At 40.9% G+C, this 16,199-nt stretch overlaps 2 protein-coding genes across 18 annotated transcripts in view; one reads left to right on the top strand and one right to left on the bottom strand.

Annotated features, from left to right (window-relative positions):
* The window catches only part of LOC144316412 (uncharacterized), a 96,207-nt gene that overhangs the window by 7,318 nt on the left and 72,690 nt on the right, over window positions 1-16,199 (bottom strand). For 12 of the 15 annotated variants that reach the window (XM_077902278.1, XM_077902279.1, XM_077902284.1 and 9 more), the window contains 2 exons: window positions 4,913-4,992; window positions 2,959-4,488 (listed from right to left, as the gene is read on the bottom strand). In XM_077902278.1, the coding sequence (XP_077758404.1) occupies window positions 4,389-4,488; window positions 4,913-4,992 (180 nt within the window). In that variant the 3' untranslated portion in view covers window positions 2,959-4,388. Of the gene's footprint in view, window positions 1-2,958; window positions 4,489-4,912; window positions 4,993-16,199 lie in introns of those variants that run through there. The other 3 variants (XM_077902289.1, XM_077902287.1, XM_077902288.1) reach the window with 2 other exon arrangements.
* Window positions 1-16,199, top strand: part of LOC144316409 (complement receptor type 1-like) — a 65,287-nt gene that overhangs the window by 30,383 nt on the left and 18,705 nt on the right. For all 3 annotated transcript variants that reach the window (XR_013382366.1, XM_077902265.1, XM_077902266.1), the window contains 8 exons: window positions 294-470; window positions 570-672; window positions 1,959-2,044; window positions 4,049-4,276; window positions 6,524-6,703; window positions 7,956-8,055; window positions 12,175-12,260; window positions 15,834-16,061. Coding sequence is in view for 2 of the 3 variants with exons in the window: in XM_077902265.1 (XP_077758391.1) it covers window positions 294-470; window positions 570-672; window positions 1,959-2,044; window positions 4,049-4,276; window positions 6,524-6,703; window positions 7,956-8,055; window positions 12,175-12,260; window positions 15,834-16,061 (1,188 nt within the window). In the remaining variant the exon portion in view is untranslated. The remainder of the gene's footprint in view (window positions 1-293; window positions 471-569; window positions 673-1,958; window positions 2,045-4,048; window positions 4,277-6,523; window positions 6,704-7,955; window positions 8,056-12,174; window positions 12,261-15,833; window positions 16,062-16,199) is intronic.

The following is a 16,199-nucleotide window of genomic DNA, read 5'->3' as shown; positions in this document are numbered from 1 at the left end:
ACACTAGAGAAAGGGCTCCCTTCTCTGGGAATGCATTTTACCTTGTGCTGGGAAGAACTCAGTTCTAATCATCTGCCTCTTACTAGCTGTGAGATCTTTGGCTACATCTCTGCCATATGCTTCACTTCTATAGCAGTAACAGGGTGGGGGGGTGGGGGCGGGAGTATCATTTGATTTCCTTTGTTACACTTGAACTCCTCTAAGGATGAGGTCCTACCTCCTGGTAAGGGTAAGAGTTTAGCAAAAGACATTTCCCCTAACTGACTGATACTTTGCCCCTGTTCTTTCCGCAGCATGTCAGGCACCTCCAGAAATTTTCCACGGTAAGCACAGCGCAAGGAACAAGGACAGTTTTGCCCCCGGACAGGAAGTGTTCTACAGCTGTGAGCCTGGCTATGAGCTCCAAGGGGCTGCTTCTGTGCGCTGTACACCCCAGGGAGACTGGAGCCCAGCAGCCCCAAGATGTGAAGGTGCCTACACTTTCACTTTCACTTGTTTGCAGGCCAGTCTTTTTGTTCCTCACATGGTAGTCTTACTTCTGTTTGTTGCCGTTGTTGCTATTTTCCTAGGGAAATCATGTGCTGACTTCCTGGACCAACTCCCTAATGGTCATGTGCTCTTTCCAATTAGTCTTCAACTTGGGGCAAAAGTGTCCTTCGTGTGTGATGAGGGGTGAGTGTGACCCGGCCTAGAGACAAGAGTCTCAGGGCTTGATGCCGATATGCTGACACCAGGGGCAATGGGGTGGGGGGTGGGAGGTGGGGAATCTATCCAAAAAGCAAGCTGCCTAACAGAAAAGAAGTTCCCAAGAGGACTAATATCTGAAACCCTGACTGGGAAGGATGGTAGGAGCCAGACAGAACCATGAACAGATGCTTAAAAAGGAAACTTGATAAATATAATGAGCAGCAGGTCTGACAACAGATCTTGAATATCTAAACATTACATGAATGAATAAAAAGTGACCTGGAGGCATGAGGAGACCTGGAGTGACCTGGAGGCATGAGGAGATAAATATTGCAGAGGGGTTGTTAAAAAAAAAAGGTTGGTATATAAAAGAAAGTCATTGATAAGTAACATGTGAGAATTTGTCAAGAAAAATTTAAACCAATCCACAGTGGAATTTGGAATTGGAGTGAAAGAGTAAATAGGAGTATTTTAAAATCTAATTATATATCATCTAATTAGAATCAGGCTGTGTTGAAGGAGCATGAAGACGGATGCTCATGTTTCAAGTGATGTCATTAACCAATTATGGGAATCTAAATGATCTTGGTATTATGTTCCAACACCATTGACAGGCAGAAAGCATGGACGATGGAGCAAGTGTTCTCAATATATTCCAGGGATGCCTGGCAGGCATCTGTCACCCAACAGAGACCTGGAGGCAATACAAGCAGCCACTGGGCTGACAATAAGCCAGATGTTTAAGGAGGATGGTCCTCCAGAGAATCCTCTCTTCTCACCTTTTCTTATGTTTCCTAGATAATGTGGTTTTACCCATTGATAATGTGGATATGCTGCAGGTGTCATTCAGGAACATTCTGAATGTGTTGGCAAAAAACAAAAAAAAACAGTAGTCTCTGATGTTTTTCTTCATGTTTTCTGATTTACTTGAATCGGGGAGTTCTTTTCCCCCTGGTTCCATGAAAAGAGGAAAATGCTATGGTTTGCCTTAGAGAACAGAGTTCCTTATAGAGACAAACAGGGAGCTGTCGGAGGGCAGGCGGGACAGGTGACCTCCTAAAGGTTGAAAACCGGAGACAGTTGTTATTGCTCTGTCCTCATTGGAAACGTCAATCTTTCCAAATGTTTTGATCTTGGAGCCTCTATCCACTGAGAAAGCAAGTGAGCTGGGCTTTGTCACCTGGGCTTTAACATAGGCATTCAACTGTATTTCTGCAAAGGGGAGAGAGAAATGGTGGGCTCACCCGGTCACTACTGCTTTTGCTCCTCAGGTTCCGCTTACAGGGGAGTTCTGCTAGTTACTGTGTCTTGGTTGGAACGGAAAGCCTTTGGAATAACAGTGTTCCTGTGTGTGAACGTGAGTACAAGGAATGTATGTTCAGGTCTGCACCTCCCTTCTTGTTTTGTTTGTCTACTGTGTTTTGCTTATAAAATTATCTAATACTTGCCCCTTTGTTTAACTTCACTTTTGATCAAAACATTCCTTTGTTGCAAAGATTGTTTCCAGGGGAGATAAATCTGAGCACCATATGTTTTGGGTATCATCCTATAAATGTTTATAAGCATAATGTGTGCTACAAGTTGAGAGAAATACTTCATAGATAGAGGGAAATGGAGATCCTGAAACATTTTTCCTGTCAAAAATGTGAGTTCCACTTCAACATTTCTATCCTTCCCTCGATCATCTATTCATTGCTAGCCTCATTCTTTCAACAAAATTTTTTGAGTCTTCAAAAGTCTTCAGAAGTCTTCAGTCTTCTAGACACTGGGAATACACCTGTAAACAAGACAGACTAGGACTCTGTTTTCATGTTGTTTATGTTCGTGTGTAGAAGGAAAGGCAAAAAAACAAAAAAACAAAAAAAACAGGGGCATCCGGGTGGCAAAGTGAGTTAAGTGTCAGACTCTTGGTTTTGGCTCAGCTCCTGATCTCAGGATCATGGGATCGAGCCCCACATCAGGCTCTGCACTGAGCTCGGAGTCTGCTTGAGATTTTCTTTCCTTCTCCCTCTGCCCCCCACCACGTTTGTGCTCTCTTTCTCTCTAAAAAAAAAATAAATAAATCTTTAAAAATAACAAGCAAACACGATTTTAAATAGACTATTTCAAATAATATCAAATGTTATTAAGAAAAAACCAGGGTAATGCAATAAAATAATTAGACATTAGGAATACACCGGTAAACAAGACAGACTAAGACTTTGTATTCCTGTTGTTTATATTCATTTTTAAGAGGACAGAAATATAATGTGTTAACAGAAACACTACTAATATATGCAATCTGTTTATTTATTTCTTCATTAAATCAAACAGGATACTGCTTCATCTTTGATCATAACTTTGAAAAATATATGTTTCTAATAGAATTTTTTCAAATGTATATTTTACTCTAGAGTTGTTTGAAAATTTTGTACTGATTTATATAATGAAACTTGATAATTCCATCCTTCATATCTGGAAGTCAGCCATTTGAAAATCATAACTACCCTGGAATATAGTTATGAGGTATGCAAGAAACAAAGAAAAAATTCTCCCACGAACCTAAGTGCACCTAAAATCACTTACTAGAGTATAAACATTGGTTAAGCTATTCCACTTTGATTAGTTTATTCATAATTCTTTCAAGGTATTGTAGCCTCTTCCCAAATACAGATCAAATCAGAGGGGAAAGAAGCTTCTCTAGATAGTTACACTCAAAGGAAGAAATGTGTATCTTTTCAGTGAGAAAAAAAAATCCCTGTAAAAACCAATAAATATCTCAAAAGTCATAATATTTCTGCATCTTCCAAAGCATGCATATGAGCACTGGGATGTTTCACTCATTGTGATGACATTACTATAACCATTCATTTTGTTTTTGAGCATAAGAGCCGCAAGTCATCAAGGAAAGATTAAGTCACTGGTAGACGAATAGTAAGTGTATAATATATTTTGAAAGACTTCTCTGGAGTGAGGATCCTTGATGTCAAAAGATTTTGTCAAAAAAAAAAAAAAAAGATTTTGTCTATCTTGTACTTGAAATAGTACTTGATATAGAGTAGATCCTCAAAAAAATTCCTGTAGAATTAATGGATAATTTTCTTCTCAATGGAGTTAAGAAGATTTTATTCTATTTTAAAGAATGAGCTCTCAATTATCCAGAAGCTTTAACTCTCCAAAGAGATCTGGACTCTGATTTCAGTGTCATTTCATTCAGAAGCATCTCAGCAAAGCCCTAATATATTTACTTTGTGATTTATATTATCCTTCAGAGTTTAAATATTTAAGTGGCAACACAGTCACAGCATCCCATAATTGTGGAAAACTCAGATCAAAATATAAACATTTTAATGTAACCTTAAACACTTGTATTTTTTTCCAGAAATCTTCTGTCCAAATCCTCCATCTATCCTTAACGGGCACCACACTGGAACTTCTTGGGGACGCATTCCCTATGGAAAAGAAATTACTTACACGTGTGACCACCACCCAACCAGAGGGATGATCTTCAAACTCATTGGGGAGAGCACAATCTTCTGCACCAGTGACAATCAAGGGAATGGGATTTGGAGCGGCCCTGCCCCTCACTGTGTACTTGTTGGTCCTGCTGGTCAGTACCCACGTACGCCAAATCGATTCAGAACATCTGGCCGTGATCCTTCCTATTTTTATAAGATTATGGTGTCTGTTTGTGAGTTCAGCATTTTCATAAGATCAAGTGTCTAAGTTCCATGCCATAGTGGAAACAGATGTTTCCAAAGTACCAAGAGGGTGTGAATAATAAGATGTGAAGAACTCTTCTTTGGTGCAGTGGTGAGCAGACTGGGGTGAGAGGAGAGAGGGAAAGGTGAGAGGTAGGTAGTAAACACCGTGTATAAATCTAGAAGAAAAATGTATTCATGGAGAGGACATGAGAACAGCTGGCTATGAGCACTAACCAAAGCTAGGATAACTGATACACTTCCCTCTAGTTCGTGGGCATGCAAAGGCTAAAACTGGAAATGTGGATATTATTTAGCTAAGGCTTTAACTAGTTCTATACTGAATCCACTAAGTAACTCTACCTTTGTAGCTTAGGACCCACACTCAAAGTATGCCCATTTGTCAGCTGGCTTCTGGGCCCCACCTTAATCTTTGTCCTTGAACTTTTCCATCCTGAGAGTTAGAAGCAAGGAAAGATCAGCTCAAGGAAAGAGTTACAAAAAGGAAGAGTCTGTTTCTTCCTGAGGACTGGAGGTTACCTTACCTGGTTCTTGAGGCCTGACTGGGGGCCTTTCCAAGACAGAAGCAGAAGTATGCTGGGGATGTGGCACCAGACTTAGAATACTGCATGCGAGAAAGAAGGAACCCAATGACAAAAGGCAACACATGCTGAAAGGCATTTAACCTTTCTTTGCTCTCCCTCCTCTTCCAGCTGGGTGGTTTTTTAGAATCCTTATAGAATCCAATGAGATTTCTTTAAATGCAGTTACCTAGGCCACGGGCCATGCTTACTGATTGAATGGGCAAATGGAAGCAAACTCCTCCAAAATAAAGGAGGTGGCTGAGTATAGGCTCTGTTCAAACAATGCGGTACACAATACACCCTCTCATAAAAAAGACATAGTTTTTTAGATGAAGCTGCCTGGTGGATTAGTCTGTTTTGTCCTTGTCCTTAAATAGATGTGACTTAGCATCAGAAGGAGAAGAGTGGTATCTTATTTTCCTAGGGCTGCCATACAAGTTACCACACACTAGATGGCTTACAACAACAGAAATGTATTTTTTCGCACATCTGGGGACTTGAAGTCTGGAATCAAGCAGTTGACTGCACTCCCTCCAGTGACTGCACTCCCTCCAGTGACTCTAGAGGAGAATCCTTCTTTCCCTCTCTCAGCATCTGGTGGTTCCTGGCATTTCTTGCCTTGTACACAGCACTCCAATCCCTGCCCCTGTCTTCACATGCCTTCTCTCCTTGTCCCTATGTCGCAAATGTCCCTGTCCTTTCTCTTATAGACACCACCAGTCATTGGATTTATATCCCACTCTGGTAATCTAGGAAGATCCATCTCATCTTTTTTTCTTTTTTCATTTTTCCTTAGAAATTTTATTCTCTAAATCACACTATTTAAAGCTTCTCCTAAAACAGTAAGCACAAGTAATCCAGAGAAAGAAAAGCTAATATATATATATATATATATATATATATATATATATATATATATGACAAAAGCATTACAAATATCAATTTTAAATAGAATTTGCCAAGGAAATAAATGATTTTTAAATACCTTTCAGTTCAAAAGAAAATATACCTTTCAAAAATGATCACATCTTGAGATTGTTACCTTAATTATACCTGAAAAGACCCTTATTCCAGGTTTCCATTGTGAGGTACTGAATGGATATACTTTGGGGGGATGGTCATCATTCAACCCACTACAAGTAGTGACTGCTATTTTCAGCCAGGGAGACTGTTTACGGTGGACACACTCACAGTGACGTCAGGAGGAATAAATGGAAAGAGAAGGTAAAACCACGTGTTCCTTAACACCAATAAAGGTGGATAGGAACGGTTAACTCTACACGCAGGCAGTCTGATAGGCCTGACACATGAAACCATTAGCTAAAATTCTACTTTGGTAACACAAGAACAAAAAGGCCTGAAAGGGAATAGTCTTCCAAGTAGCAAAAATTTCCTGATGAGTAGATGCTGTTGGAAAGCCCCATCCTAAGGTAACTTGATGGGGAAGAAGAGCTTGTTATTATTTTAAGTCTCTGTTCCTGTGAGCCCATCTACCAGTTCTTTGGAAAGCATGAGGAGGTAGGGTGGAAGTCTCTCTGCTCACTCTGGAATTCCTGTGGTTTTGCTCTCCAGGTTACTGTAAAGCTCCAGAGGAGTTTCCGTTTGCCAAGCCTGCGACCGCGATCAATGAGTCTGAGTTTCCAATTGGGACGTCTTTGAATTATAAATGTCTGCCTGGGTATTCTGAGAATACGTTTTCTATCACCTGTTTAGAAAACTTGGTCTGGTCGAGTGCCAAAGATATCTGTAGACGTGAGTAACACCATCCTGGGAGCTAATTCATGTACGTCAATGCATCTGTGGGATCCGATATAATACGTTCACCTTTTGCAGGCAAGATGTTGAAGTTTGTCCAAGATATGTGAATTGAGTGTAGACTTACAGGTCAGCCTTTCTTCTTGCCTGGAGTCTCCACAACTTGACTCGACATTTATTTTGCAGGAATGTCTCTCACAAAAGGAATCACAAAAAAAAAAAAAAATAGAACTATCCTATGACCCAGCAATTGCACTACTAGGTATTTACTGAAAGGATACAAAAATACTAATTCAAAGGGGCAAATGCACCCCAATATGTATAGCAGCATTATCAATAATAGCCAAATTATAGAAAGCCTAAATTTCCACAGACTGATGAATGGATAAAGAAGACATGGTACCTACATATACATATATGTATATAAATAATGGAATATTAGTCAGGCATCAAAAAGAATGAAATCTTGCCTTTTGCAAAGATATAGATGGGGCTAGTGTGTTAAATGTTAAGTGAAATAAGTCAGTCAGAGAAAGACAAGTACCACATGTGGAATTTAAGAAACAAAACAGATGAACATATGGGAATAAGGAAAAGAGAAAAAGCAGAGAGGGAAACAAGCCACAAGAAACTTAATGACAGAGAACAAGCCAAGGATTGACGGAGGGAGGTGGGTGTGCAATGGACATGATGGGTACTAAGGGGGCACTTGTTATGATGAGCACTGGCTGTTGTATGTAAGCGAAGAATCACTGAATCCTACTCCAGAAACCAATATTGCACTGTATGTTAATCACCTAAAATATAAATTAAAAAAATAATTTAAAAAAAAGGAATCACAGGCAAAATTTCCATTCCCCGGTGTTTGCCTTTGATGGCTAATACCAGGATTAGAATGAAATAGGGACACAAAAGAAAAGTATGTAGGACACAGGGAATGGTGTCTGACAAAGCAAGATGGAGGGGAAATCCCAAATTTCAAGGCCTCTGATGGAGGCTGATGGGATGAGAAAACTATTCTTTATCCATAAATGAATTCTATCGGGTGATTCAGGAGTAGTCCTTTAAAAAGCAGTGCTCTCTAGCTGCTTGATTCTGGGCTTGGACGGCGAATGTCTTCAAAGTGGTCAAACCTGTGGCACAATCAGCCTAGACAGGCTGTTCAGTATGCTACACTCCAGGCTGAAACTTAAAAACAAAAGTAAATTGAACTCTACACCTAGTCCCAAACTCTGCTTCTTTCTCACAGGAAAATCATGTGGAACTCCCCCAGAACCCATCAATGGCATGGTGCAAATAATCACAGATACTCAATTTGGATCAACAGTTCATTACTCTTGTAATGAAGGGTGAGTTGGGAGCACTATCCCTGAGTTATGAGTTCCAAACAACAAGGCTATCTCTGACTTAGTCTAACACAAGCAAACTACAGTATCCCCTGCATTTCAAAAAGTTAGCAAAGAGTTCTGCTGGATAGACATGTTAGTCAAACACTGGCGTATGATCAAAGGAATATAAAAAAAGTAGTAGCAATCTGTGTTCGTATTTTATTTTTATTTATGTGTTTGAGAGAGAGAGAGAGTGAGGACTAGTTTTGGGGAGGAACAGACAGAGGGAGAGAGAGAGAGAGAGAGAGAGTGAGTGAGAGAGAGAGAGAGAGAGAGCAGACTCCCTGCTGAGCTGGAAGGCCAACACAGGGCTTGATCCCAGGACTTGGAGATCATGCCCTGGGCTGAAGGCAGACTCTTAACCTACTGAGCCACCCAGGCATCCCTGTATTTGTATTTTAATGAGGGGAGGGTACCAGGCTCCTGTTGAAACCTGGTAAGATAGTCACTGGATCAAAAAGACCAGCGTGCTAAATGAGTAAAAGGAAAAATGCTAGCAGAACCCTGCATGCGCCATTCTTAACTAAGATCAGCCAGTTCTATAGGTGGGCTGGAGGACCTTGAAGCAGGGATTGGAGAGGAAGTCTTAACATAACAGCTCTGGGAAGTGAAAGTATTAACATGGACACTGAGTGGGAACATTAATGGAGTTCTTGCCCTCAACTTTTCCTTGGCCCAGGAAACCATGCTAGAAACCATTGCCTCAACATAGAGGGAGCAATGAAACAATGTGTACTACTTGTCAGTTGGCACCAGAAATTCAGAGACAAACACAGAACTTTATTGGACTCTAGGATTTTTATCTGAAAATGCACATGTAACCCAGATGCCAGTGGAGCTCAACTACCCTTAGAGGGGAGAGCTGGTTAAATTGGACACAAGCATCAATCCGTATCTGGAAAGTATAGATTCTGTCCTCATCACCGCCCTCCTGCCACCAATAAGAACTTCTGATTTTTTAGTTCACCAGGCCTTCAAATCACTGTAGCCTCAGTCCACATCAATGAGACATCAAGAAGGTGAAAAGAGAGCCCACAGATAAATGTAAATCATTTCTCTGACAAGGGTTTACTATACAGAATATAAAAGAAGTCCTGCAATGCAACAACAGAAATGTTTACAATGCAATTTTAAAAATTGGGCAAAGGATTGGAATAGACATTTCTCCAAAAAGGATGTACAAATGTCCAGGAAACCCAAGAACAGATACTCAGCATTATTAGTCATCAGAGAAATGCACATCAAACCCACTTCACACCTAATAGGATGGCTATCATAATAGTTTTTTTAATGAAGTGAGGGCAGGATGTGGGAAATATGGAATCCATTTGGCTGCTAGTGGGATAGCTAGTGGGCATGTGAATTCGGGCAGCTGCTGTGGAAAACAGTTCAGTGATTCCAAAGTTAACATGGAATTACCACGTGACCCAGCAATTCCAATCCTAGGTATGTATCCAAACAGATTGCAAACAGGGAATCTGACAGATGTGGGTTTATCAGCTGTCCCACCTATTTGTAAGTACATCCTAATAAATTCTATTTTTTCTACAAAATGACACATTTCACAGATGTTTTCAATTTCATTAGGATAGACAGGAAGTCGTTTTTGCAAAGTATTTTATAATGTATACTTCATAAAGTTTCTTCAAAATATATAATAACAATAATTTCTCATTCATGTGTATCTGTAGATGCATGATTTTCTCAAGTCACTATTGGCCAAATTCTATTTGTTTAACCAGCCACTTTAAAGGAACTCCTCTTAGATATACTTATCATTTCATTCTATTTTTCTTACTTACTGATTGATTTTATTAATTCCCCAGATCAGCTTTCTTTATATTCATGTATATAACCTTGAAGACATTCTAAAGTAAAATATTGGGTTCATGTATTTGAAAATTTTCTTTTTGCTTTTTCTTTTTTAAAAGATTATTTATTTTGTGGAGAGAGAGAGAGAGAGAGAGAGAGAGAGAGAGAGAATGGGGGTTGGGGACAGAAGGACAAGCCGATTCCCCACCGAGTACAGAGCCTAATGTGGGGTTCCATTCCGAGACCCTGAGATCATGACCTGAGCCAAGGTCAGATTTTTGATGGACTGAGCCACCCAGCACCCCTGATATTTTTCTTGTCAAATAACCAAAGTACTGAATATTCCTCTAAGAACACTTTTGGCATCAGCATCCCGGGAATTTTTGAAGACTAATATTTGCATCAGCACTTATGATGAAGACACTGAATACACTGAATAATGTAAGGTTTATCATCAAAGGCTGTTGAGTACAATGAACATTATTCAAACTCTAACCTTACTATCTAACGTGTGAATTTGGAAAGATTTCTTAAACCCCGTTTTCTCTTTTGTAAAATGGGCTCTATGCATAATATTCACTTCAAAGCATCATTTTAAAGATGAAGTAAGTGAGTCCCTGTAAAGCACTGTTTGGAGCACATGACTCACTGATCATGTGTTATTGTTATCCTGTAGCAATATGCAAGGGCTAGTTTACTTTTGTCTTTGACCAAGATCCAAAACTTTGGATTTTGCATTTGTTCTGTGGTTGTTGATTCCTAGAGTTACTGTTTTGTAATAAGAGTGTAGAGCGGTTTTGATTTCTCCTTTGTGCTAATTCACTGCAGTACACTCTGCAGAGTGATATGTTACAACTTTCATAAATGGCTCCTAGAAAGAAAGCTTACATTCTCTGTGACAAAGTTTAACGCACACTTGAATGTGCTGAGGAATCATGTCTGTAAGCTACTTGTTATCATCTGCAGCCTATTGAAAGTCTTCATAGGTTCCTGCTACTCACACGGCTATACAAAATTGTAGGGAATCTTCAAGGAAGGTGGCCAATGGCCCAGTTAAAAATACAGGGTCCCTCACTACTGAAAAAGGCGGGGGCACCTGGGTGGCTAGGTTGGTTAAGCATCTGCCTTAAGCTCAGATCATGATCTCAGGGCTCTGGGATGGACTCCCACATGTCATCAACACATGGCATGCTGAGAAGGGAGTCTGCGTGTCCCTCTGCCTCTTCCCCTCACCCCTGCTCTGGGGCTCTCTTCTTTCTCTTGCTCACTCTGCCTTTTTTCATAAATAAATAAAAATCTTAAAAAAAAAAAAAGAAAAGAAAGAAAGAAAGGGGAATGTAGTACTAGAGATACCAGCAGACTCTGCCAAGTTCCTAGCTGTTCCTGTAACTACTCACTATTTAATGACATTGCATTAGACCCCTTACCTTTTACTTAACCTTCATCAAGGTTAACCCTACTCTACATGGAGCATGTGAATAGCTCGGCTGGATATCCTGTATGACATTTCTTACAGTGACAGTATAGATACCTAAAAAATAAAAATGAATGATGAAATGTTCCAACCTTTGTGACCTACTTTGAGTGATTTTGTGGCACAATAGGTAAGGACCCCTGCGTTTCACCTTTGACTCTTCTTCGTAAAGCCATCATCCTATCCTTCACTCAACAGATAGATTTTGAGTACCACATGATTGAAAGTCTCTAGGGGAGGTGCCAGAGAATGGGATTATTTTAATAAGACATCTTCCCGGTTAATCAAGGAGCCAATTATTTCCTGGAATGGAAGTACACAGGGATAAAGTAGCTCTTTAAAAGAAAAAATGATTTTATTTATTGGACAGAAAGAGAGAGTGTAAGCAAAGGGAGCAGCAAAGAAAGAGAGAGAAGCAGGCTCCCTGCTCAGGACCAACGCAGAACCCCAAGATCATGACCTGAGTCAAAGGCAGACGCTTAACCGACAGAGCACCCCAGGCATCCCTAAAATAGCTTTGGAGGCTCCCTAAAGACAAGTACAGAATGTCCCATGAGGAAGGGAATTATTGTATTCAGTGGTGAAGGACTAGCAATCAACATGGATGAAAGTGGTTAAGAGAATGTAAACTTGTCCTTAGAAATAAAGGACCAATTTGCAGATGCAGAGGTTCACACATCTCCTGTGTCTTAATCTGCCTGCGATGTCTAACATCTACCTGCAATGATTTCCTCAGGATGACTTAAGTAGGAAACCAGTGTAGGGTAGAATCATTTTTCATTCTTTGCTTCTAGGTATCGACTCATTGGCTCCCCTTCCGCTGCGTGTCTCCTCTTGGGCAGTACTGTCACTTGGGATAAGGAAGCACCTATGTGTGAAAGTGAGTTGAAGTGTTGTTTTGCCCTAATTCTCTCCGCTCCATCCAAGTCTGCCCCAGGTTATGAAGAAGAAATCCAATCCGTCTTGCAGAGAGTAGTCTCTCAGATACTTGCAATTTGGAGTCCTGTGCCACATCGCCCTCTGGATGTTTCTCTATTTTAGGAGGTTATTTATCTAACACTGAATCTGAACTCAGGTAAAACTGCTCTCCTTTCCTGCTTTGAGAGTGAACACTCTGCAGTGTAAAGATTTTCCTCGCTTTTAGGATTCCTTCTTGATCATTGATTTTTGCCTTTCATCACCAGATATCTCGGATGGGTCTTTTTGCAATGAGATAATAGGGGTGTTCCAGAGTGTTCTATTAGCTTCCTGGATTTGTATGTTTAATGCCTTTCTCATGTTAGGGAAATTCTCAGCTGCTATTTTTCTTAAGACACTTCTTGTTCCCTTCTCCCTTTCTTCTTCTTCTAGGAGACCAATTATATTTGTTTTTCTCACGTCTAGTATCTCTCATAGGGTCTCACCAATTCTTAAAACTCCTAGTTCTCTCTCCTCTTCTATCCTCTAGATTATTAATTTGTTCTTCAATCTAATCTGTCCTTTTTCCTAAACTCTCTAATCTGTTCTTCAACTGATGCATTAAATTCGTCATCTCCAGACTTTCTGTCCAGTTTGTTTGTTTTAGAGATACAGAAAACTTTATTGTGCATGAATAAAAGGGTGGTTTAGTTGTGTCTGGTTCTTTTTTTTTTAATTTCAGTCTCTTTGATAGAGAGTTCTTTTTTGTCAAATTTTTATTTAAATTCTAGTTAGTTCCCATTCAGTGCAATATTGGTTTCAGGAGTAGAATTCAGTGATTCATCATTAATGTACAACACCCAGTGCTCATCAGAACGAGTGCCCTCCTTAGTACCCATCACCCACCTCGCCCATCCCCACTCATCTCCATCAACCCTGTTTGTTCTCTGTCATTAAGCGCCTCTTATGGTTTGTTCCCCTCTATCTCCTTTTGTTTGTTCCCCATATCTTATGTTCACCTTTTTTGTTTCTTAAATTCTACATATGGGTGAGATCATACGGCATTTGTCTTTCTCGAACTTACTCCACTTAGCATAGTTCTCTAGCACCATCAACGTGTAAAGAGCAACATTTCATTCTTTTTGATGGCGGAGTAATTTTCTACCCATATGTATACCACATCTTGGTAAAGAACTCTATTCAGTAATTTTTTAAAAAGATTTTATTCATTCACGAGAGACACAGAGAGGCAGAGACATAGGCAGAGGGAGAAGCAGGCTCCATGCAGGGAGCCCCATGTGGGACTCGATCCTGGGACGGCAGGATCATGCCCTGAGCTTAAAGCAGATGCCCGGGCAGCCCAGGTGGCTCAGCAGTTTAGCACTGCCTTCAGTACAGGCCCTGATCCTGGAGATCTGGGATCGAGTCCCATGTAGGGCTCCCTGCATGGAGCCTGCTTCTCCCTCTGTCTCTCTGTGTGTGTCCTTCATGAATAAATAAATAAAATCTAAAAAAAATAAAGCAGATGCCCAACCGCTGAGCTACCCAGGTGTCCCTCTATTCAGTAATTTTATTCCTCAGTTCACTGAAATGCCTTTCTGAGTTTTCTTGAAGCTCGCCGAATCCCTTCCTAATAGCTCTTTTGAATGATCACTTCGATTGCAATACTCCATGCCTCTGAGCTGAATTGCTGGAGAATCAACTTTACCTCTTTGCCACATGATATTCCTGTGTCTTTTCTTTTTTTTTTTTCACAGTGTTTGGCAATGTATCTCTGCCATCCCATCTGAAGTAGCACATACCCTATTTCTTTATTGCAGTTCAACACTTGGAATTCAAAACCATTCCTTTGATTTCCAGAAGTGAGCGATATATCTCAAGTCTCTGGTACCTCTTTCCCTGCATTGGCTCCAGGCTGCATTGGGGAGCACTGGAGCACTTTGAAACAGCTGATGGCAGAGTTGGGGGAGGTTGGATTTAGCACCCGTTGTGTTGTTGGTGCCCACAGCCCACCAGGGGGATCCTCAAGTCAGGACTCCCAGAGGTCTGAGAGCAACCTCCTGCTGATCCCAAAGCTGATAGCCAGGGATCAGCCTCCTTCAGTGCCCTTTGTTATTCTTGTCTGCCTCTCTCCCTTTCCTCCCTCCCCTACTTGCAGAAGTCTCCCCTCAGAAATCTGTGCAGCTGGAGGGAAATGGGTCCAGTGGGTCACTCAATCGCTTCCACTTTCTCCTCCTCTGTGATGGACGTCACTGGCCCCGAATTGGGAGTGGGTTCCTCAAGATCCTCCTTCTCCTCTGCCTCCAAACTCCTCTCTGTCCTGCCTGGATGGGCACCTGCTTCTCCTGTAAGGCTGGCTGGACTTCTGCAAATGCGCTGTCTTTGGTGCGTATCCAGTATGCTTGGCTCTCTCCGGTTTTGCTTTTTCCTCAATTGCAGCAAACATGTATGGGCAATGTGCCCCCACACCCCACCCATCCCATTCCCTTGGATTCCAACTCCCTTGGATCCATAGCAGCCTCCAAGATACTAGCCACTTACATTTTGAAGCACAGGTGCGCAGAAATGTAATGTACAGAACCACCTTTGTTTGTTTGTGAGCCACCCTTTCAATCTGGATTTTGTTAAAATATCTTGCTAGAAATCTATTTGGACATCTTATGGGATTGCCATGGAACTTTATAGGAACATTCAATATGAATGAAACTCAGATATCCAACAAATTCTACCTTCCCGAGACATAGTAATCTGAATGTAAATACATAAGTAAGCTTTAGATAGACACAAACACAAAAATCCAGATAGGAGAAGTGAATCGTGTTTGGTATACTAAGGCCTTCACTTTGTTTATTCACACACTTCTGACAGGCTGGGTATCTGTTCCTAAAGTCACTGCAGACTCAAAGCATCAAAATAGTTTTTGGGAGAGAACTGCTAGAAAGAGATATACTTAAAGCAGAAAGAAATGACAGCCAGTCACTTGGATGAAACAAACAAAAAAAAGGGGGGGGGGAGCAAAACAGGATCCCTAGAGCACTTAATCTGGCTCTGAACAGCCCCATAAGAATCAGTGGATTCTGAAGACGCTACTGTGTATTTGGTATTGGTACTGATGATAATGGTCTTGTTCATCAAGAAACTTTTACATCTGGGCTGAAAATGACAGTCTATGTTTCATAAAGATTCACTAAGATTTCTTTGCAACTTCAGATCTCTGAGGGCCAACTTCATCTGTCTGATGCCCCTAGTATCAACCCAGGACTGTCGTTATGCCACACATCAAGCTGGCAGACAACAGTGGCCGAAAAAGAAATTAGTTGCTTTTCAGAATGTATCTTAGCTACCTGGATGGTCTGAGGCTCTTGCAATAAGCTGTAATTCAAGTTTTACTTCTGGTAGTTCTGTCTCAGAAGAAGCCTTACATATTTAAACCCACCCACCTTAGTTGTGTTCTCAGGGAAAAAATACAGTCTCAGGGCACCGTGGTTGTATGATGATGTTGACTGAAACTCTAATGCAACCAAAAGTTCGTGCTTGCTTCTTTCTTTCTTTCCAGAAATCTTTTGTCCAAATCCTCCATCTATCCCTAACGGGCACCACACTGGAACTTCTTGGGGACGCATTCCCTATGGAAAAGAAATTACTTACATTTGTGACTACCAGCCAGCCAGCGGGATGATCTTCAAACTCGTTGGGGAGAGCACCATCCTCTGCACCAGTGACAATCAAGGGAACGGGATTTGGAGCGGCCCTGCTCCTCACTGTGAACCTGCTGGTCCTACAGGTCGGTGCATATTTCCATATCCCCATATAGATCAAAATATCTAGGTGAGAACCTCCCTATTCCTACGGAACAGTCACTTTTGCTTGTGAATGTTTTTCTCTGATAAAAGACACACAGAAATACCTTCCAGGAAAATAA

Source organism: Canis aureus, chromosome 6 (genome assembly GCF_053574225.1).
Source record: "Canis aureus isolate CA01 chromosome 6, VMU_Caureus_v.1.0, whole genome shotgun sequence".
NCBI lineage: Eukaryota > Metazoa > Chordata > Mammalia > Carnivora > Canidae > Canis > Canis aureus.
Note: the sequence above shows the minus strand (reverse complement) of the source record. Positions and strands in the feature narration are given on the sequence as shown.